Genomic DNA, 27,088 nt, shown 5'->3' on the forward strand with positions numbered 1-27,088 from the left:
GGTTCGATTCCCTGCCGAGTCGTAGATTTTCTCCTCTCAGGGACTGGGTGTTGTGTTGTCCTAATCATCATCATTTCATCCCCGTCGACGCGCAAGTCGCCGAAGTGGCGTAAATCGAACGACTTGCACCAGGCGAACGGTCTACACGACGGGAGGCTCTAGTCACACGACATCATCACTGATCTATAGACACAGATGACAGAAACTAGAGTACCAGCCGCCACTGATGTGTACTCCAGAGACCTACCAACCCCATCGAAACCTGGGGCACGAACCGCTCTACGCTCCAACATCCTCTGGGTCAGACAACCTAACGAACCAGAGGGCCATCCGTCATCAGCACTCAGCACCGTCTCTCGACATCTGACATTGCAGTCCGTCTGATAGGACAGCAGGTACAGTGACTTGGGGGGAGACACAGTACTCCCAGAATGGCTGTATGAGACACAACATACACGCTTCGAGATCACCGCACTCTTTGATCATAGCTTCCGAAGGGTCATACCTTCCACACCAAGGGTGACAACCTATTTACTAGAAGCCATTGGACTGAGCACAGAGCTGATGTAGCGTGATAAGGCATCCTGAGGAAGCTACCGCGTTCAGTAGATTCCTCGGAGGGTTGCTAAGCCATCAGCCGCTGCCGAAGATACGATTACGAAGTGTAGTCAGAGAAAAATGAAGTACTATTTAATCCTTTAATCCTGTTTTATTGTGTTGGCGATGCCACACAGTTTCATCGGCCTTTATCCTGAAAAAGTGTACGAGTTTCCAAGCCAGAAGTGAGAAACCCCTACAGTTGCTATTGACTGACATAATTAGTATTAGCTTTGTGTAATTTTAGGTCAGATATCATTGTATTTTATTTGGGAATTGTGTTCTGAGCCCAGCTACCTTAGTTCATTACTCTTTCTTCCAGCTTGTACATAGTGAATTAATTGTAGGTCACCCGATTTACCTTGTGCTTTCCTTTCTCATTATAAGCCAATATTTACTTACATATCATGAATTTTGTCATGTTGTCCTTTGATGAAAGAAGGTTAATGTTTATTCTTTGATTCAAGCGCAAGTAATATTATTTTGGTTTTTGTTAAGTTGGACGTCTCTAATAAACTGCATTACGCGGTGTGTGAGAAAAGAATTGAGACTGACAACGATGCGAGTGATCTAGGAATACTGTGTTGTTCTAATTGTGTAGATCGCTATGTTCATTTCTTCCAGATGATCAGTCCGAATTTCTGCTCCGTACAGGCACCAGGTGATTTTTGAGAGTGCCATAAGTGAAGCTGTGTTTATAGTGTGTGTTAAGAAAAATGGAACAGTGGAATTTAGAGCAAAATTATGCTATCAAGTTTTGTGTTAAGTTCTGCAAGGTTGTCCTTTCAAAAGTTGCAACAGGTCTATGGGGAACACTCCTTATCAAGAGCACAAATTTCTCGCTGGCGCAAATCATATTTGGCAGGACGAGAAAACGTTGAACATCAACCTCGCTCAGGTAGACCTCCAACTTCAGAAACCGACGAAAACTTCTAAAATATGAGTGCTTTCGTAAGATCACACCGCCGTTTAACGAGAGGGACAAACTGTCAACCAAGTGATTCGCAGAAATGTCCTTGAGAGGCTCAGGGAAAGGGCAAATCGGGTGGGTTCAGACACTGCAGACAAGTGGATACTACATCATGACAACGTCCCATAGTATACTGCCACTTTCATAACGGAATTTTCTACTTCAGAAGGCATTTATGATGTTCCACTGCCTCTCACTATTCACCTGATCTCTTATTGTGAGTCTCTCTTCCTGAAATTGAAAAAAAAAATGCTTAAATGCCTGGTTAAATCCGCAGGCCAAAACAGGTTAGAATTGTGGAAAGGGGCCAAAAATGATCTGCTGTCAGATACAGTCGAACACATATAAATTTATTTAGTTGCCCAAACATTACAGCGCAAAATTCCGAGGTTAACTATCGACTGAATATGTCACACAATCTTATGGATTAAGGGCACAACCTCTCTAATTTTTAAAACGGCTGAAGGCCCATGATTTAAAACACAACTACAATAAATTTACAGAAGGCAGAAGGCCCAAAGCTTTAGCTAGAAAAAATAAATTAAATGAGGCTGTGCGCCCGAACAATGCAAGACTAGACAAGTAACGAACTTTCCGTTTTAAAGCGGCTGGAGGACCATTATTCAAAACCCTACTAAAACATACAGATTCAAACAATCGGATATGAACCATTAAGATACACAATCAAACACCAATAAGAAAAGGCAGTACAGCCATCGGCGCTCAGAAGTTTCCGGGGATCGGTCTGCACTTGAAATATTTACGTTTGCTTTCGGGAGACAGGTAGTCGGCCCCACTATACCCGATCCGCCGGCAACCCAACCAAGAGACTGTCAACGGGCCCACCGACAAGAGGATTTGCTTTCCACCCGACCAGTACACAACAAACTCCAAAGACCAAACGTAAATGGCGTAGCCGCCTGCAAGCAAGTATCCATAAGCTGTCAAAACTACACACACGTGTTGGACGGCGACAGCATGATGAGTAAAGGACACTGCCTGAATTTTACGTCAGCGGTCAAAGCAGGTAACCGGAACGCTGACGGCCACAAGGCAGAAAATTCCGCCGGTTCACGTGGAGTTCAAATAATCAGAATACAGTTAAACTCCACCGGATGGTGGTCAAACTTTCGCCAAACGAACACTCGCTGTTGCTCACGGGAATACCCCCAACAGCCAACCATGAAAACGAACGGCACAATGTGAACAGACTGGCTTCGATAATGAAATCAACACTCAACTTTGATGTCCTGCGTCAGTGAGCTACGAACCTCGTAGGAATCGTAACGGTTCCCACACACTCCGACACTGCGTAGAGACCACCATCGGCCCGGCCCACTGCACCACGCGGAGATTTCCTGGATGATCCACGCCAACCGACCGACTCCTCGCACTTCCAAACTGAGACAGCACTAAAATAACTAAGCAGTCCACATCACAAGCTACACGCAATTTCAAAAACGCTAGGACGAAAAACGCAACGGATGCGAAAAGTGGTGACCGAACCACGAATTGAGATACACACCGCCAATCCATAAGCGACTGGAGAGCAAATACACGTCGTCCAGTAAGACGAGCAACCGACGATCAACCAAGACCGTCCCCGGTTCAAGTCATGTGTGCCGGCAACGGTTGGGCGAATCTTAGCTATCCGAGTCCCACTACTGCTCCAACCCGACAGACTTCCGCCGCGTCCCAACTCTACGACTGCCATGTCCGAACTGCACTACAGGTGCGTTCTCACTTTTTGGCAGGTCCGAACTCTGCCAACACACGACAACCAGCAAGTAATAGCAGTCAGCAAAGATAATACGCCAGGGCTTATATGGATAAGCGCCGCTGATGCCGCTCACGGGCAGGCAAGGCGGCAACTCAGTGACACCTGTAATTGAAATTAACATAACGAGGTATTAGAACAGTAAAATCAGAATGTCAAATGAGATATGGCACGAGCACTAGCCACGCACGGCTCAAATGCTTTAAAGGTCATCATTTTGCGACTCTGGATAAAATTCAAAAGAAGTGCCCGACCTGTTGAAGGTTTTACCATCTCAGGCCTTTCAGTGCTGCTGCCGGGAGCAACGACTCCGCCGGTGTATAGCGGCCGAAGTGAACTGCTTTGAAGGAGACAATATTGTCGTCTGAAAAGAATAAAACTGTTTTAGATTAAAAATCAGGCTGATTGCTTTTCTCATACACCTCGGCAATTACTATAAATGACATTTAAGCTGACAGGCGTTTACATCCCCACGACCCCAAGTAACTTGCCACATCCAATGTATTCCTGCGTATGTTACTGAAGAGAGCTGGGCTGGGTAGTTTGGAGGAAGAGACCAAACAGCGAGGTCATCGGTCTCATCGGATTAGGGAAGGATGGGGAAGGAAGTCGGCCGTGCCCTTGTAAAGGAACCATCCCGGTTGGCCGGACGCGGGATTTAACCGTCGTCCTCCCGAACGCGAGTCCAGTGTGCGAACCACTGCGCCACCTTGTTCGCTGTTACTGAAGACTACATATCTAACGTAAGATTTTAATTACGTATGAGCACTGTTTCTTCAGTACCCACATAAGCTGTTCATTAATATTGTACAAAACATCCTCGGATTTCTTGCTACGTCAATTCAGGGTAAAACCCCGAGCTTCCATCGTCTGTGTCAGGAGCAGCTCACTGTCAAAAGTGCTGCTGTAGTGGCCTCAAATAGGCCAAATACGGCTCCCGATTGGTCAGTATATACGTCATGCTGTTACAGATTATGTCAACGGTTGCGCTGGTGGCGCCACCGCTCCCACCGTTGTGAAAATTTGTGACGAATTTCTCTGGCTCTGGGGCTTCGCTTCGATGCAGTGCTGAGATTAGATCCGCTGTCGCTGTTGAAGATTTCCTCACACATTACTATTTCTACAGCCTCTTTAATAACAGAACCCCAGTATATTGGAGACTGAATCAGAACTTTTGTTTCGTCAGTTGCTGAAGACGATGGAGGTAATTCGCGAAATCTCGAGGTTCTACCATGAACGAAACATTGTCTAGAAATTTGGTAGAAAATCCGAAGAAATTGTGGTCTTATGTAAAGTACACAAGCGGCAAGACGCAGTCAATACCTTCGCTGCGCAGTGCCGATGGTACTGTTACCGAAGATCGTGCCGCTAAAGCGGAGTTATTTAACGCAGTTTTCCAAAATTCCTTCACCAGGGAAGACGAATGGAATATTTCAGAATTTGAAACACGAACAGCTACTAGCATGTGTTTCTTTGAAGTAGATACCTTAGGGATTGCGAAGCAACTCAAATCGCTCGATACGGGCAAGTCTTCAGGTCCAGATTGTATACCGATTAGGTTCCTTTCAGATTACGCTGATACAATAGCTCCCTACTTAGCAATCATATACAACGGCTCGCTCGCCGATAGATCTGTACCTACAGATTGGAAAATTGCGCAGATCGCACCAGTGTTTAAGAATGGTAGTAGGAGTAATCCATGTAACTACAGACCTATATCATTAACGTCGGTTTGCAGTGGTGTTTTGGAGCATATACTGTATTCAAACATTATGAATCACCTGGAAGGGAACGATCTAGCCCGCATCTCGTGGTCGTGCGGTATTGTTCTCGCTTCTCACGCCCGGGTTCCCGAGTTCGATTGCCCTCGGGGTCAGGGATTTTATTTGCTTCGTGATGGCTGAGTATTGTGTGGTATCCTTAGGTTAGTTAGTTTTAAGTAGTTCTAAGTTCTAGGGGACTGATGACCTAAGATGGTAAGTCCCATAGTGCTCAGAGACATTTGAACCTTTTTTTTTTTGAACGGTCTATTGATACGTAATCAGCATGGTTTCAGAAAACATCGTTCTTGTGCAACGCAGCTAGCTCTTTATTCGCACGAAGTAATGGCCGCTATCGACAGGGGATCTCAGGTTGATTCCGTATTTCTGGATTTCCGGAAACCTTTTCACACCGTTCCTCACAAGCGACTTCTAATCAAGTTGCGGGCCTATGGGGTATCGTCTCAATTGTCTGACTGGATTCGTGATTTCCTGTGAGGAAGGTCGCAGTTCGTAGTAATAGACGGCAAATCATCGAGTAAAACTGAAGTGATATCGAGTGTTCCCCAGGGAAGCGTCCTGGGACCTCTGCTGCTTCTGATCTATATAAATGACCTGGGTGACAATCTGAGCAGTTCTCTTAGGTTGTTCGCAGATGATGCTGTAATTTACCGTCTAGTAAGGTCATCCGAAGACCAGTATCAGTTGCAAAGCGATTTAGAAAAGATTGCTGTATGGTGTGGCAGGTGTCAGTTTACGCTAAATAACGAAAAATGTGAGGTGATCCACATGATTTCCAAAATAAATCCGTTGGAATTCGATTACTCGATAAATAGTACAATTTTCAAAGCTGTCAATTCAACTAAGTACCTGGGTGTTAAAATTACGAACAACTTTAGTTGGAAAGACCACATAGATAATATTGTGCGGGAGGCGAGCCAAAGGTTGCGTTTCATTGATAGGACACTTAGAAGATGCACTAAAGAGATAGCTTACACTACACTCGTTAGTCCTCTGTTGGAATATTGCTGCGCGGTGTGGGATCCTTACCAGGTGGAATTGGCAGAGGACATCGAAAGGGTGGAAAAAAGGGCAGCTCGTTTTGAATTATCACGTAATAGCGGAGAGAGTGTGGCAGATATGATACGCGAGTTGTGGTGGAAGTCATTGAAGCAAACACATGTTTAGTCGCGGCGAGATCTATTTGCGAAATTTCAGTCGCCAACTTTATCTTCTGAATGCGAAAATATTGTGTTTAGCCCAACCTACATAGGGCAGGAATGATCATCAAAATAAAATAAGAGAAATCAGAGCTCGAACAGAAAGGTTTAGGTGTTCGTTGTTCCCGCGCGCTGTTCGGGAGTGGAGTGGTAGAGAGATAGTATGATTGTGGTTCGATGAACCCTCTGCCAAGCAGTTAAATGTGAATAGCAGAGTAATCATAAAGATGTAGATGTAGATGTAGAACTGATGCGGCAAGAAGCCGAGAATGTTTCACACAACAGTGATTCGCGAAAAACTTCGTTTTCATTGAAATTGAATGAAATCAGTGTGTTATTCTCCTGACGGTACGTTTTGTAGCCCAGCCTCAGGTGCAGGGCGAAACCAAACCGCAGCCACATTCAGCTGAGCTACACGAGACGAGCTGGATTTAATAACGAACGGCTGACACGCACGTCGCGGTGAAAATACAGACGTGCGGCGCGGAACAGAGCGGTGTGGGCGAATCTTCCGGCCGTCGGTTTCGTGGCGCTGTGCGGCGTGGCCCGGTGGCGTTGTTCCCACCGACCAACCCTGCACCCCTATCAGGTCAGCCCGACCGCAGTGTGACTGTGGTACGGTGCAGAAGCGCCGGCCGCCGCGCCGCGTTAATTAAACGGCTGCGGGGGTGGTGGCGGTAGGGGCGGGGGAGGGGGGAGGGGCGGACGTGGGAGGGCAAGGCCGGCTCGGGTGAGGACGCAGATAAGCGACAACAGCCAGCGGCGCCGCCGCCGCCGCCCGACGACGTAATCACTGCGGCCCACCGAGGGCGAAACGCGAAGCCGTGCGCTGTAAATACACTCCATCTGGCACCGCTGCACACTGGCTGCCCCATTCACATCCGCCCTGTGTTTATAAACACTTCCGTAGTAAACATGTCGCTCGGCCAAAGAAACTACCGAGATAGCGCCGCGACGTGATTCGCCGGTGTTGTCGGGACTTCAGGGCCGCGACGCCGGGACCAATTCCTGCAGTAGACGCGAAACAACTGGCCACTCATAACTGTAAACTCTATAGGGAAATTTCGATCGCTTATATCAGTCCTGCTGCAGAAATGAAACACCGGCTGGCTGTAATTAAAGTGCAGCTACTCATGAAGGTCCAGTGTGACTGTAATTATCGTATACCAGCAAAACTGCACAAAGTAAGAGCCTACGGAATATCAGACCAGCTGTGTGGCTGGACTGAAGACTGTTTAGCAAGTAGAACACAGCATGTGGTCTAAATGAAGAGACGTCTACAGACGTTACAGTAACATCTGGCGAGCCACAGGGGAGTGTTTTGGGACAATTGCTTTTCACAATATATACAGGGTGTTTCAAAAAGGTACGACCAAACTTTCGGGAAACATTCCACACACACAGTGAAAGAAAATATGCTATGTGGACATGTGTCCGGAAGCACTTACTTTCCATGTTGGAGCTCATTTTATTACTTCTCTTCAAATCACATTAATCATGGAATGGAAACACACAGCAACAGAAAGTACCAGCGTGACTTCAAACACTTTGTTACAGGAAATGTTCAAAATGTCCTCCGTTAGCGAGGATACATGCATCCACCCTCCGTCGCATGGAATCCCTGATGCGCTGATGCAGTCCTGGAGAATGGTGTATTGTATCACATCCGTCCACAATACGAGCACGAAGAGTCTCAACATTTGGTACCGGGGTTGCGTAGACAAGAGCTTTCAAATGCCCCCACAAATGAAAGTCAAGAGGGTTGAGGACAGGAGAGCGTGGAGGCCATGGAATTGGTCCGCCTCTACCAATCCATCGGTCACCGAATCTGTTGTTGAGAAGCGTACGAACACTTCGACTGAAATGTCCAGGAGCTTCATCGTGCATGAACCACATGTTGTGTCGTACTTGTAAAGCCACATGTTCTAGCAGCACAGGTAGAGTATCCCGCATGAAATCATGATAACGTGCTCCATTGAGCGTAGGTGGAAGAACAAACTGAAATGAACTCTAACATGGAAATTAAGCGTTTCCGGAGACATGTCCACATAACATCTTTTCTATACTTGTGTGTCAGGAATGTTCCCTGAAAGTTTGGCCGTACCTTTTCTAACACCCTGTATAAATGACCTAGTAGATAGTTTCGGAAGTTCCATGTGGCTTTTCGCCGATGATGCTATAGTATACAGAGAAGTTGCAGAATTAGAAAATTGCAGCGAAATGCAGGAAGATCTGCAGTGGATAGGCTCTTGGTGCAGGGAGTGGCAACTTACCCTTAATATAGACAAATATAATGTATTGCGAATAGATCGAAATAAGGATCCTTTATTGTATGATTATATAACAGCGGAACAAACACTGGTAGCAGTTACTTCTGTAAAATATTTGGGGGTATGCGTAGGGAACGATTTGAAGTGGAATGATCATATAAAATTAATTGTTGGTAAGGCGGGTGCCATGTTGAGATTCATCGGGAGGGTCCTTAGAAAATGTTGTCCATCAAAGAAGGAGGTGGCTTACAAAACACTCGTCGGGTATTGCTTATCATTGTGTATCCGTACCAGGACGGGTTGACAGAGGAGATAGAGTAGATCCAAAGAAGAGCGGCGCGTTTCGTCACAGGGTTATTTGGTAAGCACTATAGCGTAACGGAGATATTTAGCAAACTCAAGTGGCAGACTCTGCAAGAGAGGCGCTCTGCATCGCGGTGTGGCTTGCTGTCCAGGTTTCGAGAGGGTGAGTTTCTGGATGAGGTACAGAATATATTGCTTCCCCCTACTTATACCTCCCGAGGAGGTCACGAATGTAAAATCAGAGAGATTTGAGCGAGCAGAGACTTTCTGGCAGTCGTTCTTCCTGAGATCCATACGCGACTGGAACAGGAAAGGGAGGTAATGACAGTGGCACGTAAAGTGCCCTCCGCCACACACCTTTGGGTGGCTTATGGAGTATAAATATAGATGTAGCTGTAGAACTTAGTACAAATTCTAATGTGTTTATGCGAAACCGATTAATGTTGTGAAAAATTTAGTTCTAATTTTGGCCATCACGTTCAAAACTGGCGCTGGTGATGATACTGAACAAATCGTCTAAGTGACGGTTAATAATAAAATCAGGCTTATGGCTTCCTCATTTGTTTGAACTGTTCTGCCATCAACCTGTCCTTAATCCATGTCTGCATTAATAAGCTGTTTCTTCTTTATTATGAAATTATTCTACTTTATTTTGACTTTCTATTTAATAATGGGTAAGTCATTTTTTGTACATTATTATTTCGAATTATACCTAATTGACTAACGCTGACACCATAGTGTCAGCTGCAGCCGTAGCTTCCAGAACTTAAGATATAACTCTACTGCTTTCCCCAGCACTTGACTACCGTCACTCAGCGATTCTTGCTTCATAAAACAGCCATTTCCCTTCAAAATGGGTACATCTATGCTTTTGTAATTTTGTAGGTAATTTTAATTTCTTTTTGTGTATCGCTCTCATGTAGGTCCTGTTTTATATTGCTGTAGCAGGTCTGAGATGATCATCTGATAATCGAAACCAGTTATACCGGTCTCTTAGTTTACGTATGCGATATATGTATTACAAGATTCCGCTAGAAACTAGAAATGGTGAACTGTCTAGAAACTAAATGGGAATATACAAAGGGCAGCGAAACCTAAGCCACATTTTTTTTCTACACAGAAATAGCAAAATCGAATTAGTCAATGTTTAATTCGTGTATTATGCGAAAAATGTTGATTTGTAATATGAAACGGAGGGATGTTGTGGTAGAAAAAGAAAACACATGAAATAGTGCTAGAAAAGGCAACTTCTTGAAAAAAGGTGAAATAAGAAAAAAAAGCAAAACAAAAATATGTCAATCGTCACTTCAATACTTCGTCTAACTTTTATAAAACAAGCGTTTGTTAGTCATAAATGAGTTTCGCATTTATCAATAATAATAATAGAAAACTCTTGCTTTTGATGATGATGAAGAATGTTCTACTTTGTAAAAAATTATAACAGCAAGTACAAAGATTTTTTTCTGAGCATGTAAACTGTACTTGCATCTAAAGTAATTGCTTTGGTTAAGCTGCGCGACCAGCTAACTTTTGTTATTTGTAAAGTCAGTTTATATTCTCTGACGATATTTTAGTCACAGTGGACTAACACTGAGTGATATGCCATTGTAACTATGTTGCAAAGGAAAAAAAAACAGGAAAAAAACCAAACAAACGAACAAAGAGAAGTGTCGGTTCTCCGTATCTCTCCTACGAACTCTATGTTTTAAAATTTTGTGCATGGCTGGAGCAACAACTGTAGGATCAGATGTTCTTGCGGAAATAACTAACAGTCAAACAGTAGCAAAATGGAAAATTTATTTTAAACTTTTAACCATGGTCTCAACGTTTATAGCCATGTCCTCCTCAGAAGGACATATTGGCAACTGGGTTACATGTTGTGGTAGAGATATTCACTTTCATAACAGAGCTAGTGCATTGGTGAGGAAATACCAAACAGCCATGTTGAACATCTTTTAATTGTTGTGGAGGTTAAATTTTACATATGACTGACGCCTTTCGGATACATTGTAAAGTACTTCTCACATGATGTATAATCTTATTGATGTTTTTATAAACGCTGAAATTTGATACAGCGTTTTAAATAAACTTTGCAGGTAGCAACCGGGTGGATGTTTATTATTTCAGCTAAGAAGAATTCATTTATGTTCCTTTCCCGAGCAATACTGCTAAAGCTACCGGTATTGCTACCAGTTACTATGTCATTTATGTGCTATACCAAAACTACAGTAGCTTGGATACAGCGCAACACAATGTAAGACATACCTAAGGCGCAAGTCTCACGTAGAAGCTGTACCGTAGTTGTTAGAGTCATTAAATACACGGGACAGGTTACAGGATTTTGTCTAGTTACTCCCAAATTCTTTGTTTCATGTTTTGTTTTCTAAAAAGGCCTATGACTTCCTCATTAATTTAATAGAAATATAGTCTTCTATGGTCGATGTCATTTATTATAAATATATGCTACAATTCTTGTCGCATAAATCAACGAATCTAATTCTTCGCCAGTGGCCAAAATATTAACGTGACTCCCCGTCTGTGTCAGAAAGTAAACGCAACTCAATGACTGGAAGTTATTGGTATTATGAAACGTTATGTGAGAGAAGTACACTCATCTTTCGGTTTTATGAAGTGCCTCATGTTTGCATCTTGACCGTAGTTATTTTGTTTTTTCAGTAATTGTTGGTACTTCCAAAAACTCTCCTCTTCCATTTGAATGAAACTAAGTGATTCTAAATCTTGAAACCTAAGTCTTCAAGTACGTTACTTCAGTCTCACGGTAGTTAATATAACATAAATAACATAGATATTATGCTTGTGCAAGCTGACATTAGATTGACTGCATTCAGTTTAAATACGAACCTGTGAGGAACCTTCCAGTGAGTTAACGAATAACTTCTTTGATCGTCATCCAACATGAGTACGCATTCCTCTGAGAGAAATTCGCTTATGAAACCATCGACGATTCCAGAAACTTTTTCGCAGTTTTCTCCTGTCTTTTTCGGTAATTGCTAACGCAGTAAACGCAACTATTTCGCTTGCGTCCTTTTTTGTAACTACGTGATTGATGCCGTCGCATATCACAGTGAGAAGCACGTCCCGTAAGATGTTGTAGGTTGTTTCACAGCTTGCAGCAACCGCGGTGGAGACCACATCTGGCGTGCTTCGCAATGAGAAACACGCCCTGTGTGAGGAAGGCATAATAATTGTTTCCCCTTCTCTGTTCCATTCGTGAATTGTGCGAAGGGAGGATGGCTGTATGTAATCTTTCGTATGAGCTCTAATTTCTCATATTTCCGTCGTGGTCATTCCACGAGACACAGGTGGGAGGCAGTAAAGTGTTATCCGACACGTCTTTGAACATACGCTTTCGGAATTTCAACAGCTACATTCTCTGTGATACACAGCACCTCTGTTGTGGTGTGTGAGACAGGAGTTTGTTGAGCATTTCCGTAACGCTCTCGCGTCTACTTTACGATCGCGTGACAAAAACATTCCTCTCTTTGCTGGATCGTCTCTCCATCCTCCCATAATCCTACTTAGTGATGGTCCCATGCTGTACAATAATACCAAAAATTCAGACAAGCGTTTTGTAAACCATCTCCTTCGTGGATGAATTACATTTCCCTAAGATTAAATCTGAGCCGGGCATTTGTTTTTCTTAGAATTAGCTTTTCGTCGTCGTACCGCATTAGGTAGCTTCGGACTTTTACTTCTGCGTATTATACGGTTGTTACAGTCAGTTTTCACCTAAGACCGTAATCGCACTGTAATCTCTTCGCCTTTTTGCCTGCATACACTCCTGGAAATTGAAATAAGAACACCGTGAATTCATTGTCTCAGGAAGGGGAAATTTTATTGACACATTCCTGGGGTCAGATACATCACATGATCACACTGACAGAACCACAGGCACATAGACACAGGCAACAGAACATGCACAATGTCGGCACTAGTACAGTGTATATCCACCTTTCGCAGCAATGCAGGCTGCTATTCTCCCATGGAGACGATCGTAGAGATGCTGGATGTAGTCCTGTGGAACGGCTTGCCATGCCATTTCCACCTGGCGCCTCAGTTGGACCAGCGTTCGTGCTGGACGTCCAGACCGCGTGAGACGACGCTTCATCCAGTCCCAATCATGCTCAATGGGGGACAGATCCGGAGATCTTGCTGGCCAGGGTAGTTGACTTACACCTTCTAGAGCACGTTGGGTGGCACGAGATACATGCGGACGTGCATTGTCCTGTTGGAACAGCAAGTTCCCTTGCCGGTCTAGCAATGGTAGAACGAAGAGTTCGATGACGATTTGGATGTACCGTGCACTATTCAGTGATCCTTCGACGATCACCAGAGGTGTACGGCCAGTGTAGGAGATCGCTCCCCACACCATGATGCCGGGTGTTGGCCCTGTGTGCCTCGGTCGTATGCAGTCCTGATTGTGGGGCTCACCTACACGGCGCCAAACACGCATACGACCATCATTGGCACCAAGGCAGAAGCGACTCTCATCGCTGAAGACGACACGTCTCCATTCGTCCCTCCATTCACGCCTGTCGCGACACCACTGGAGGCGGGCTGCGGGCTGCACGATGTTGGGGCGTGAGCGGAAGACGGCCTAACGGTGTGCGGGACCGTAGCCCAGCTTCGTGGAGACGGTTGCGAATGGTCGTCGCCGATACCCCAGGAGCAACAGTGTCCCTAATTTGCTGGAAAGTGGCGGTGCGGTCCCCTACGGCACTGCGTAGGATCCTACGGTCTTGGCGTGCATCCGTGCGTCGCTGCGGTCCGGTCCCAGGTCGACGGGCACGTGCACCTTCCGCCGACCACTGGCGACAACATCGATGTACTGTGGAGACCTCACAGCCCACGTGTTGAGCTTTTCGGCGGTACGTCCACCCGGTCTCCCGCATGCCCACTATACGCCCTCGCTCAAAGTCTGTCAACTGCACATACGGTTCACGTCCACGCTGTCGCGGCATGCTACCAGTGTTAAAGACTGCGATGGAGTTCCGTATGCCACGGCAAACTGGCTGACACTGACGGCGGCGGTGCACAAATGCTGCGCAGCTAGCTCCATTCGACGGCCAACACTGCGGTTCCTGGTGTGTCCGCTGTGCCGTGCGTGTCATCATTGCTTGTACAGTCCTCTCGCAGTGTTCGGCGCAAGTATGGTGGGTCTAACACACCGGTGTCAATGTGTTCTTTTTTCCATTTCCAGGAGTGTATGTTACATTTATTTAGGCTCTCGGGCAACAGTCAGTCTCTGCCCCAATCTTCCACTCTGCAGCGCGCTATAGTTTCCTGCGGTTGTTATTTTCCTATTGACAAAAGCAACGCCTACCAAAAGCCTCATAGAACGTGCGACAGATGTGTTTCTATACACGGAAGAAGACGTCAACTCAAATTTCACATCAGTCGCATGTGAGTGGTGCCAGTAGTGCCACTATGAGAATGCAAATTAGGTTTTCTTTAAATACACGCTGTAAAGGTCGTGAGCGTTAGTTACCTTTAAGACTGGACATCGCGAGTTCATGTTAATAAAGAATGGCTTTAAGTCGACAAAGACCCCATTATCTATACCTCATTGAGTTTTAAGGAGAGCGGGTAGTAGGCCTACGAGAAGATGGATCTTCCATCTGGATACTGTAGAAAGACCTGGCAAGACTGTAGACCCTGTATATGATTGCCGGCAGTGGTAGACCGGGCTCCGGTCGGCCACTATCGAGAGAGAAGACCATTCTGTTCGGCGTAAAGCTGAGGCGCATCGTCCTGCACCAGCAGCAGGAGTTTAAGCAGCAGTTGGCACCACAGCGATACAACGAGCTGTTACAAATCAGTTACTTGAAGAACATCTCCGAGCCAGATGCCGTGTAGCGTGCATTCCACTAACCCCACATCACCGCCTTTGCGACCTCAGTGGTGTCTAGTGACAGCTCACTGGAGGGCAGGATGGAGGTCTGTTGTGTTTTCTGACCAAAGCTGGTGGTGCCTCGGTGCCAGTGGTAGTTGTGTGGTAGTTGAGAGGAGGCCAATTGAGGTCCTGCAGGCAACCTGCCCGCATGTTAGACACGCGGGACCCATACCTGAAGCTGTGTTCTGGGAAACGATTCCGTTTAACAGCAGAAGCATTTTATGGTTATCCCACGCACCCTCACTGCAAATTTGTACGACAACGCGGTGATTCGATCTGTTGTGCTGCCATTCAAGGCATCCCATGAGGAGTTGAAGAAAAGGAAAACACTCGTCCACATACGGCTGTTGTATCCCAAAATGATCCACACAGTGTTGATTACCAGATCGAGCACATATGAGACATCTATGGGTGACAACTTCAGTGTCATCGACGACCGGTATCAACCATCCCTGTGCTGACGGTCAAAGATCAACAGGAATGGAACTCCACGCCACAAACTAACATCCGACACCTGCAAAACACAATCTATACACGTTAGCGTTCTTGTATTCAACACCCGTCATTAACGTACCAGCATTTCTCATAGATTATCTGTCACGTACAATAATCTACGATCTTGCAATGTTAATCACTTAAATATGTTACCTAGAAAATTCTATTCGCCAAATTTCTCTAGTCTACATCAATTATTGTTTAGTGCTGCGATATTTTCTATCGGTATATACGTAGCAATGGCGCAATAAGAGAGGGAAAGCAGCAGAAGAACCGGTAAAACATATTTTCCAAGGAATTGTTAAGTGGTTTTCTGAAAATGGACTAAATTTTGAAAACACAGACTACATTCATTTCTGCATAACAAATCGAATCACACCAACAATTGATGTAGCACATGAGCAGGATTCAGGAAATGCGATAGCATGGTCCAATTTTTTGGGCGTACAAATTGATGAAAACTTGAACTGGAAGAAGCATATTACTGAGCTTCTCAAACAGTTATGTTCATCTACTTTTCTTCTTATTATAATTTCTGACTTTTGAAACAAGCTTATTAATTTCCTGACATATATTGCATATTTCCAGCCATCAGTATCTTACACAATAATTGTCTGTGCTGAGTCATCACCCAGAAGAAAAATAATATTTGCACAAAAGCGAACAATAAGAGTAATTTGTTTAAGTAACCCACGGAAATAATTTAGATACGTTTCCAAGAAGCAAGCAAATACTGTGCAGTGGACGCTTACTGAACTGTACTCGTCTGCACATTTAACAACCAGTTCTCCTCCACATTCCAGCGCATATAAAGTTTTTCCGAGCTTTGAGGTTGTTAATTGGTAAATAACAGTACTTCGCGCGGCATTTATACGGGGTTACCGATTATCGAACTAAATTTGTCATTGCACTGAGGACTTTTAAGAGATTGAACTCATTAATTCTTTTAATGGGACGAACAACTGATCCAGAGGTTATCTCCGCAGTTCCCCAGCCTAGCATTAGTTATCATGCTCTACAGATCATTTGAACTTTTTTTTTTTTTTTTTTTTTTTTTACCGAAATGGTGTGGCACGAGTCGGTTTACAGCATATATACAGGGTGTTTCAAAAATGACTGGTATATTTGAAACGGCAATACAAACTAAACGAGTAGCGATAAAAATACACCGTTTGTTGCAATATGCTTGGGACAACAGTACATTTTCAGTCTGACAAACTTTCGAAATTACAGTAGTTACAATTTTCAACAACAGATGACGCTGCGGTTTGGGAAACTCTATAGTACGATATTTTCCACATATCCACCATGTGTAGCAATAATATGGCGTAGTCTCGGAATGAAATTATCCGAAACCTTTGACAACGTGTCTGGCGGAATGGCTTCACATGTAGATGAGATGTACTGCTTCAGCTGTTCAATTGTTTCTGGATTCTGGTGGTACACCTGTTCTTTCAAGTGTCCCGACAGAAAGAAGTCACAGGGGTTCATGTCTGGCGAATAGGGAGGCCAATCTACGCCGCCTCCTGTATGCTTCGGATAGCCCAAAGAAATCACACACTCATCGAAATATTCATTCAGGAAATTAAAGACGTCGGCCGTGTGATGTGGCCGGGCACCATCTTGCATAAACCACGAGATGTTTGCAGTCTCGTCTAAGGCAGTTTGTACCGCCACAAATTCAAAAAGAATGTCCAGATAGCGTGATGCAGTAATCGTTTCGGATCTGAAAAATGGGCCAATGATTCCTTTGGAAGAAATGGCGGCCCAGACCAGTACTTTTTCAGGATGCAGGGACGATGGGACTGCAACATGGGGCTTTTCGGTTCCCCATATGCGCCAGTTCTGTTTATTGACGAAGCCGTCCAGGTAAAAATAAGCTTCGTCAGTAAAACAAATGCTGCCCACATGCATATCGCCGTCATCAATCATGTGCACTATATCGTTAGCGAATGTCTCTCGTGCAGCAATGGTAGCGGCGCCTAGGGGTTGCCGCGTTTGAATTTTTTTTATGGATAGAGGTGTAAACTCTGGCGCATGAGACGATACGTGGACGTTGGCGTTATTTGGACCGCAGCTGCAACACGGCGAACGGAAACCCGAGGGCGCTGTTGGATCACCTGCTGCACTAGCTGCGCGTTGCCCTCTGTGGTTGCCGTACGCAGTCGCCCTACCTTTCCAGCACGTTCATCCGTCACGTTCCCAGTCCGTTGAAATTTTTCAAACAGATCCTTTATTGTATCGCTTTTCGGTCCTTTGGTTACATTAAACCTCCGTTGAAATCTTCGTCTTGTTGCAACAACACTGTGTTCTAGGCGCTGGAATTCCAACACCAGGAAAATCCTCTGTTCTAAGGAATAAACCATGTTGTCCACAGCACACTTGCACGTTGTGAACAGCACACGCTTACAGCAGAAAGACGACGTACAGAATGGCACACCCACAGACTGCGTTGTCTATTATATCTTTCACATCACTTGCAGCGCCATCTGTTGTTGAAAATTGTAACTACTGTAATTTCGAAAGTTTGTCCGCCTGAAAATGTTCTGTTGTCCCAAGCATATTGCAACAAACGGTGTATTTCTATCGCTGCTCGTTTAGTTTTTATTGCCGTTTCAAATATACCGGTCATTTTTGAAACACTCTGTATATAGTATATATATTACCGTTAAAAACTTCTCTGAAACTGCCTCGGCCCCACTTCGCGTCCGCGATGCGGCAGCCACGAGTGCTGTACTGGAAGTCTCCAGTTCCAGCAGGAAAAAAAAAAAAAATCGTCGACACTGCGGCCAGTGTGGCATCCTAACGAACACTATAGAAACTACCAGTGCTAACCAAATGGTTCAAATAGCTCTGAGCACTATGGGACTCAACTGCTGTGGTCATCAGTCCCCTAGAACTTAGAACGATTTAAACCTAACTATCCTAAGGACATCACACACATCCATGCCCGAGGCAGGATTCGAACCTGCGACCGTAGCAGCAGCGCGGCTCTGGACTGGAGCGCCTAGAACCGCACGGCCACCGCGGCCGGCCGAGTGCTAACACGCTATAACTTGAGATCGGACCAGCCCGTTACATCTTCTGCAGAAAAGCAGGCGAAAAGCGTTGCGTGCGAGCAGAGCAGTGGATGACTGAAGCTGCCTAAGAGGCCAGCAAGACTACGATGTGCATGCAGAATATGGAGGAAGACCAACTTTCGGATCTGGAAGGAATTCTGTGCTGTCTGGAGATCGCTACTAGTGGTATGTTCAATTTAACCTCAAAATGTATAGCTCAAGACTTCAGGCGCGTTCTTTTGGTAACATTATTTTTCAAATTGGTGGTAAACATAACTTGAGAATGGCACATACTATTAGCGTACATAGCTGTTCTGCTATACCTTCAGAAGTCGACGCACCCTTTTGTCTCCGTTGTGTGGGCGAAGAGCCGGCCGGTGGGGCCAAGAGGTTCTAGGCGCTACAGTCTGGAACCAAGCGACCGCTACTGTCGTAGGTTCGAATCCTGCCTCGGGCATGGATGTGTGTAATGTCTTTACGTTAGTTAGATGTCAGTAGTTCTAAGTTTTAGGGGACCTATGAGCTCAGCAGTTAGGTCCTATAGTGCTTGCAACCATTTGAACCATTTTTTTATGGGCGAAGAATTTGACATTTATTTCAACATTTCACAATTTTGTTAGAACATATCATTTTTCACTTATCGTATCAGTTATAATAGAAAATATATCGAAAGTGAGTTACAAAAATTATTTTGTTATGGGTCCAATTGCCGCAGATGACCAATGTTCCGGCTGCAAAGGGGCCTTGCCACCTAGCGCAGAAGTTAAAGGGAGCGTCCCATGTGAAAACGAAAATGATTTATAAAAGACAGAAGTGTAAAGAATAAAACTATATCATCCGATGGAGCAATACTTTCTTATTTTACTTGCATCATCACGAAAATCACGTATTTTTCTTGCGTTGTAGAGTGTTACCCCCTTAATCGGATGTTTTGTTTACTAAATGATACCGGAATTTGATGATGAAGTAAGGGAACTTCATGTGTTTTGTGTTCACATATATACTCCACAAGTCACTTTACGGTGTGTGGTGGGGGGAATCTCCAGTACCACTATCATTTTCCCTATTCTCTCGTCTATCCCCGCATGGTGTGTGGGAATTCCTGTGATTATATGGCCGTGGTTGTTTCGTGAGACATATGTGAGAGGAAGCAATGTTATTTTGTCCTGCGTTTCTTCGAATGAATGATCTCGGAATATCAGTAGCAGCCCATTCAGTGGCACACGTAATTGGTTTCTCTTGTAGCGACTCCCATTGGCATTTTTTTAACATTTCGGTAACGGTCTTGCGCCAAGTAAAAGATTCCATGAAGGAACGTGCCGCTCTTCAGTGGATCTTCTGTATCTGTTCTGCGAACCCTTCTCATTAGAGGTTCCAGACTTACAGACGATGCTGAAGACTCGGTCGGAAAGTGTTCTGTAAAGCACTTCCTTCGTGGATGTATTACATTTTATTAAGATTCTCTCAATGAAACTCAGTCTGACATCTGCTTTTCCTACAATTTGTTTTATGTGGCAATTCCCCTTCAGGTCGCTTCAGACATTCACTCCTGGGTGTCTCACGGCAGTCTCTGTTTCCAGTGAGTTTTTAACCTAATTGAACGGTAATGGACCCCTTCACCTTTTTACGCGTATATGATGTATCTGTTTACGTTCAGTGGCAACTGCGACTCCCTGCACCAGATTCCGATTATCTACGTCACTGCGTTACATTGTCCCTACTGCCAACAGTAAACTCTGTCCGAACAGGCCGTGGAAGGCCCAGCTGTACCGACCGGCCGCCGTGCCATCCTCAGCACAAAGGCGTCACTGGATGCCGATATGGAGGGGTATGTGGTCGGCATACCGCTCTCCCGGCCGTATCCTCAGTTTGTCTCACATGGGCTGAGTGCACCCTGCCTGCCAACAGCGCTCGGCAGACCGGATGGTCACCTATCCAAGTGGTTAGCCCAAACCGATAGCGCTTAACTTCGGTGATGTGACGGGAACCGGTGTTACCACTGCAGCATGGCCGTTGGCATAGCCAAAAGCACTGTCTGCAAAAACGTTATGGAGTTCCCTCCGTTATTCGAAAGGTCATTTACACACAGGATGAACCAGGACTCAAAAAAATGTTCAAATGTGTGTGAAATCTTATGGGACTTAACTCCTAAGTCACCAGTCCCTAAGCTTACACACTACTTAACCTAAATTATCTTAAGGACAAACACACACACCCATGCCCAAGGGAGGACTCGAACCTCCGTCGGGACCAGCCGCACAGTCTATCACTGCAGCGCCTTAGACCGCTCGTCTTGAACCAGGACTGCACTGACAGATTTTCGGAGGTTGTTCAGGGATATTTTCAGAGTATTTTAGTATCAAAGACTCGTGGTCTCCAGTTCATCGTTACTGAGTAATTACCCTTTGTATTGGTATTGCATTGAAAGTACGAGTATTCGCGTAACAACGGAAAAGTGGACGGTAGGTGCTGTGTGTCTCAGGAAATAAACACTCTCCGTTCACTCACGGTACTTTCTGTTGCCAACAATATGATCTACTTCAGTCTTGGTCCTCAAGGTCGCATTCAGTATTAGAATGTTACGTCTCGGGTTTGTTTTTCCAGCAGTGTTAGACGTACATTGTGACACACAGCTGTGTATACAGGTTTAGTGACGAAGAGTCGGCCTATGTGTTTCTCGTCTGTGGGTTTTCTGAATTGTACAATACAAAGGCGGCACAGTGTTAGTCGTACATTGTGACACACAGCTGTGTATACAGGTTTAGTGACGAAGAGTCGGTCTATGTGTTTCTCGTCTGTGGGTTTTCTGAATGCTACAATTCAAAGGCGGGCACGACCACGCTATGTTCAGCTGTTCTCGGAAGACGGCAACCACAATTATTTCGTACCTCTACATAGGCACCCACGAATAACCAAATACTTTTGTAAATAACAAGAGTGGGTCATGATTGGTCGTAGAAGTAGAAATATTTAGTTATGTAGCAAATCGATTTCAGTCACTGTGTGACCATCATTACTGCTAGTATTAAAGGCCTGTGGAGTGATAAATACAAGCACTAAAATTGCGGCTTCTGCGCATGTCAATGAAGGGTACACGTCAGACATGTGAGGATATTGCAATTTTACTGCTTCTATTTACGAGTCCATAGGGCTTTAACACTAGCACTGACGATGGTCACGCAGTGATTAAAATCCATTTGCAACGGAAATGAAGATTTCTACTTCAAGCATCAATGCTGAACGTCCTTTTGTTATTAATGCTGGTGTGGACGTCTTGGTACATACAACTCCTGATGGATTCCTCATTCCATAACAATTACATTCGTGTTACCATGCTTTCGTGATTAATTATTACAAGTATTTCCACTGTTGTGAACGTATTTTCATGGAAACAAAGCAATAAAGCCAAATAATTCATCATGACAATGGCTGTTCGTTTATTAAGGTCCGATAGGTCGCGAAATGGAAACCACACTAAAAATACGATGCAGTTTTGCTCAGATGTGTTGGGTCGTACCTCCAGGATGCCTGCAGATCGCGTCACGTCGCTCTTTTCAGTTCTGAGAGCACAGTGAGCAGGTAAAGTTTCCTGGAAAATTGTGTCTCTCGCCAAGTATGAGTGCCTGCTGAGAAATTTTGCCCGATGTCATACAGCCCACGTATCGTGTCAATCACTTCCCTCTTCATAAAAATTGTTCAGATGGCTGGAAGCACTATGGTACTTAACATCTGAGGTCATCTGTCCCCTAGACTTAGAGTTACTTAAACCTAACCAATCTATGGACATCACAAATATCCATGTCCGAGACAGGAATCGAACCTGCGACCGTAGCAGCAGCGCTGTTCCCGATTTAAGCGCCTAGAACCGCTCGGTCACAATGGTCGGCCCTTTTTCATAAAATGGCAACAGAGTTTTCGATGGGAAGTATTTGGTCACTCACCATCAGCTCACCAGTCCGGACATGATTTCCTATGAGTTTCATATCTGCTTATATCAACCTCTGGCAATTAAGACAGCATTTTGGCACTAACAATGGCCTGCAGACTATCATAGAGAATTGGAGTAGAGCACAAGTGAGTGATTTCTCTGAGCAAGTTATTGCAAAGTTGGTACAACGCCACAGCAAATGTAAGTCTGAATGGCGGATGTACTGGATGATTAGTAACGGTCTAAAGAACTTGTAAGGTGTTGTCCTGCGAAACAATAGTTAAGAGAAGAATTCTATACTTCGTGCCATTAATTAGCGCAGGCGTTAGCCAATCAGGCAGTTGCGAGCCAAATGCAACTCTCTGCCAGATACATTTTCTGTCACTTAATAAACTTTGATTTCAAAAACAAAGGTTGTGTACAGCAACCGTAGATTAATTAACAAAGGATTTGAAACCGCACTCAGTGGCTACCTCACTAGTTTATATTATTCTTGCATATCCAGATGTCAGCTATAAACAGCCATCTGGAGTGCATTTGAGTGAGTTACCATCCCATATACACGCAGCAGTACATGACACCATTAGAGTTCACTGGATGACAGCAGACAGACATGGTGACATTTACTGGTGCGGGTCTTCTGAATGGTAACTCACTCAAACGCACTGTAGTTGGCTATTTATAGCTGAAATCTTGATATGCAAGAATAATGAAAAGCAGCAGGACAGCGATTGGTTGATCTCATAGTACAGATGACAGTGCACGAGATTTCTCAGCCTTTGGCTCGGGTTCGATCTTTACCACCGTCCCATGTTTAATTTGTGTGCCACTGTCTTGTTCGGTTTTGGGAAACTAAGCGAAGAACACGTTTGGCGACACCGTCTCTGGACGGCCGCTTGTAATGGCGCATGCAAAGGCTTGGTTGGCCAGCTTTGATGGTAAACAGTTCGGAAACAAAGCGACGTAGCCGGCTGCTGTGGCCGAGCGGTTCTAGGCGCTTCAGTCCGGAACCGCGCTGCTGCTACCGTCGCAGGTTCGAATCCTGCCTCGGGCAAGGACGTGTGTGATGTCCTTAGGTTAGTTAGGTTCAAAGTAGTTCTAAGTCTAGGATACTGATAACCTCAGATGTAAAGTCCCATAGTGCTCAGAGCCATTTTTGAAGCAACGTATCGAATTTTATTTGTAAGAATTATTTCTCGGCACTACCTACCCTGTAACACTCTTACAAGCTTTTCAGACTGTTTCTGACTACCATCTGTAGAGAAGTAGGTAGAAGGTGATGCTAAGCGTCTTAAACAGGACATTTTTAATTTTCACTGTGATTTCCATTTCGTGACCGACCAGACTTTAATAAACGAGTAGCTCTTGTACTCTATAACGAGCCACTGTAGACCACAGGTCTCTTACACCAAAAGGTTCTGGAAATATCCCTGAACACGCTGAGAAATTATGTCGGTATTGTTCCTGGTCACCCTACATAGTATACATAGTAATGGCACTATAGAGTCCGTTGATGTACTCTAGAATTTAGCTTCATATCTCCAGATTATGTCCCGTTAAGACTACGTTATTGACTTCTATCTCTTGGAAAGTCCTTAAAGCAGTTACAAATCCGATACTCAGTAAACTCGAATTTTGTTCACTGTAGAACTGCATCGAATGCTTTCCAGAAGTTGAGGAAAATGTCATCAGCCTGGGCTCCATCATCCGTGTCACCCAAGATTTCATGGACGAACAAAGTGAGTAGCGTCTTGGAGGATCTCTGTTTCTGGGATCCTCGTTGGTTTTTGAAGCGATTTTCGTTATCCGGTCACGACGTAATGCTTGGTTCCATTTACTGATCCTACGACCTACGAGAGGTCCAACAAATGCTTGCACATAATCTCTGTAGAATCTAGCAGGTATCTCAACCGATCCCGATGAATTTCCATTATTGAGCGAATTTAGTTGATTCTCAACTCCGGGATCACTTAGGTAAATATACCGGTGTGAAATGAGAGTTACGATACAAATGTGTCGATAGGGAACATTTGTTGTGAACGAGCCTTACTGTTTTTTTGTTTGGTTGGTATGACACCTGTCAAATATATTTAGTATACATCAAGTCATGGAACAAACAAAATCATATGTTTTCATCGTGTTAACAATGTCGAATTTTGTACCAGAAAATGATGATTTGCGGAAAGCATTAATTTTTTGTTTTCGTTTGAAAGCAAGTGCTGCAGTGTTGCATCGAATGCTTGGCGAGGCATATGGTGATCATGCTCTATCAGAAGCAGCATGCAAAAGATGGTTTCAACGGTTCAGAAATAATGATTTTGATGTAAGAAATGAAAAGCGTGGAAGACCACCAAAACAGTTCTAAGACGCCGAATTGCAAGCAATATTGGATGAAGATGATACATTGAATCAGAAGCAAATGGCATCAATGCTAAACGTTGCACAACAAACAATTTCTGACCGTTTGAAAGCTATAGGAAAGATCGAAATGTGTGAAAAATGGGTGCCACATGAACTGAAAAGAAAGACAGATAGAAAACCGAAAAACCATTTGTCAAATTTTGCTTCAAAGACGTGAAAGAAAACCAATTTTGCATCCAATTGTTACTGGCGATGATAAATGGATTTATTTTAAGATTCCTAAACTGGAAAATCATGGATAATCAGGGACAACCATCAACATCGACTGCAAAACCAGATCAATTCGGCAAGAAGACAATGCTCTTTGGTTGATGGGATCAGAAAGGTGTGGTGTATCATGAGCTTCTAAACCCCGGTAAGACTGTGAATACTAATCGCTACAGACAACAAATGATTAACTTGAGCTATACATTGCTCGAAAAAAGACCAGAATGGGCCAGAAGACATAACAAAGTAATTTTTTTACACGACAATGCACTTGCACACAAAACATAACTGGTTCAGGATACAATCAAAACACTTGGCTGGGAGCTGCTACCCCACCCGCCGATTTCTCCAGACTTGGCCCCTTCCGTCTACCATTTGTTTTCATCAATGGGACACGCATTGACTGAGGAACACTTCGATTCCTACGAAGAAGTCGAAAATTGTGTGTCAGATTCGCGTGGTGTCCACAAATTGCCAGAAAGGTGGACAAAATGTATAGAAAGCAATGGTCAGTACTTTGAATAAAATGTAATTACTTTTCAATTAAAAATTACTGTTTCATTCTAAAAAAAACCACACACATTTCATACCTGTACACCCTGTATATCGGTTTCCATGAGGTAGTCGAAAGGAGGGACCGTAGTGAGCTAGCGGTTCTAGGCGCTTCAGTCTGGAACCGCGCTGCTGCTACGGTCGGAGGTTCGAATCTTGCCTCGAGCATGGATGTGTGTGATGTCCTTATGTCAGTTAGGTTTGGGTAGTTCTAAGTTCTAGGGGACTGATGACCTCAGAAGTTGCGTCCCATAGAGCTCAGAGCCATTTGAGGGACCGTACGGCGATGCCAGAAGTGAAGCAACACTTACTACTCTTGGTGGCTTCCGTTTCGTTGGTACAGAACAGGTGACAGAATGTGGTGAGATAGACAGCTGGAGTAGTGCAGTACCTGCAAGTGCGAGGAAGGTAGCTGGCGGCCGCAGTAGGGGCAGGCGGACGCCGCCGTCCACGGGTTCCCGCTCATGTCGGTGCGCCTCTGCCGAGGGCCTCACGTCCAGGGAAGACCGCCGTCTGGTCCCTGCAACACAGTGTTGGTACACGGTTTACAGAAAATCATCGTACCCTCCATCTCTGTACACGTGGGAATGTAGGGGCGCCTACAAAATTAATTTCGGCATGCCACAGCGCTATTATCTTTGCTATGCAATGAAGAACACGTAGTACACTCCTGGAAATGGAAAAAAGAACACATTGACACCGGTGAGTCAGACCCACCATACTTGCTCCGGACACTGCGAGAGGGCTGTACAAGCAATGATCACACGCACGGCACAGCGGACACACCAGGAACCGCGGTGTTGGCCGTCGAATGGCGCTAGCTGCGCAGCATTTGTGTACCGCCGACGTCAGTGTCAGCCAGTTGGCCGTGGCATACGGAGCTCCATCGCAGTCTTGAACACTGGTAGCATGCCGCGACAGCGTGGACGTGAACCGTATGTGCAGTTGACGGACTTTGAGCGAGGGCCTATAGTGGGCATGCGGGAGGCCGGGTGGACGTACCGCCGAATTGCTCAACACGTGGGGCGTGAGGTCTCCACAGTACATCGATGTTGTCGCCAGTGGTCGGCGGAAGGTGCACGTGCCCGTCGACCTGGGACCGGACCGCAGCGACGCACGGATGCACGCCAAGACCGTAGGATCCTACGCAGTGCCGTAGGGGACCGCACCGCCACTTCCCATCAAATTAGGGACACTGTTGCTCCTGGGGTATCGGCGAGGACCATTCGCAACCGTCTCCATGAAGCTGGGCTACGGTCCCGCACACCGTTAGGCCGTCTTCCACTCACGCCCCAACATCGTGCAGCCTGCCTCCAGTGGTGTCGCGACAGGCGTGAATGGAGGGACGAATGGAGACGTGTCGTCTTCAGCGATGACAGTCACTTCTGCCTTGGTGCCAATTATGGTCGTATGCGTGTTTGGCGCCGTGCAGGTGAGCGCCACAATCAGGACTGCATACGACCGGGGCACACAGGGCCAACACCCGGCATCATGGTGTGGGGAGCGATCTACTACACTGGCCGTACACCTCTGGTGATCGTCGAGGGGACACTGAATAGTGCACGGTACATCCAAACCGTCATCGAACCCATCGTTCTACCATTCCTAGACCGGC

The 27,088-nt window shown here is 45.2% G+C and overlaps 1 protein-coding gene across 2 annotated transcripts in view; it reads right to left on the reverse strand.

The window, feature by feature from the left end:
- LOC126281690 (TNF receptor-associated factor 3) overlaps positions 1 to 27,088 on the reverse strand; it is a 280,376-nt gene that overhangs the window by 110,593 nt on the left and 142,695 nt on the right. For both annotated transcript variants that reach the window (XM_049980855.1, XM_049980856.1), the window contains exon 2: positions 25,865 to 25,993. In XM_049980855.1, coding sequence (XP_049836812.1) covers positions 25,865 to 25,939 — 75 coding nt within the window. In that variant the 5' untranslated portion in view covers positions 25,940 to 25,993. The remainder of the gene's footprint in view (positions 1 to 25,864; positions 25,994 to 27,088) is intronic.

This window comes from Schistocerca gregaria, chromosome 7 (genome assembly GCF_023897955.1).
Source record: "Schistocerca gregaria isolate iqSchGreg1 chromosome 7, iqSchGreg1.2, whole genome shotgun sequence".
Taxonomy (NCBI): domain Eukaryota; kingdom Metazoa; phylum Arthropoda; class Insecta; order Orthoptera; family Acrididae; genus Schistocerca; species Schistocerca gregaria.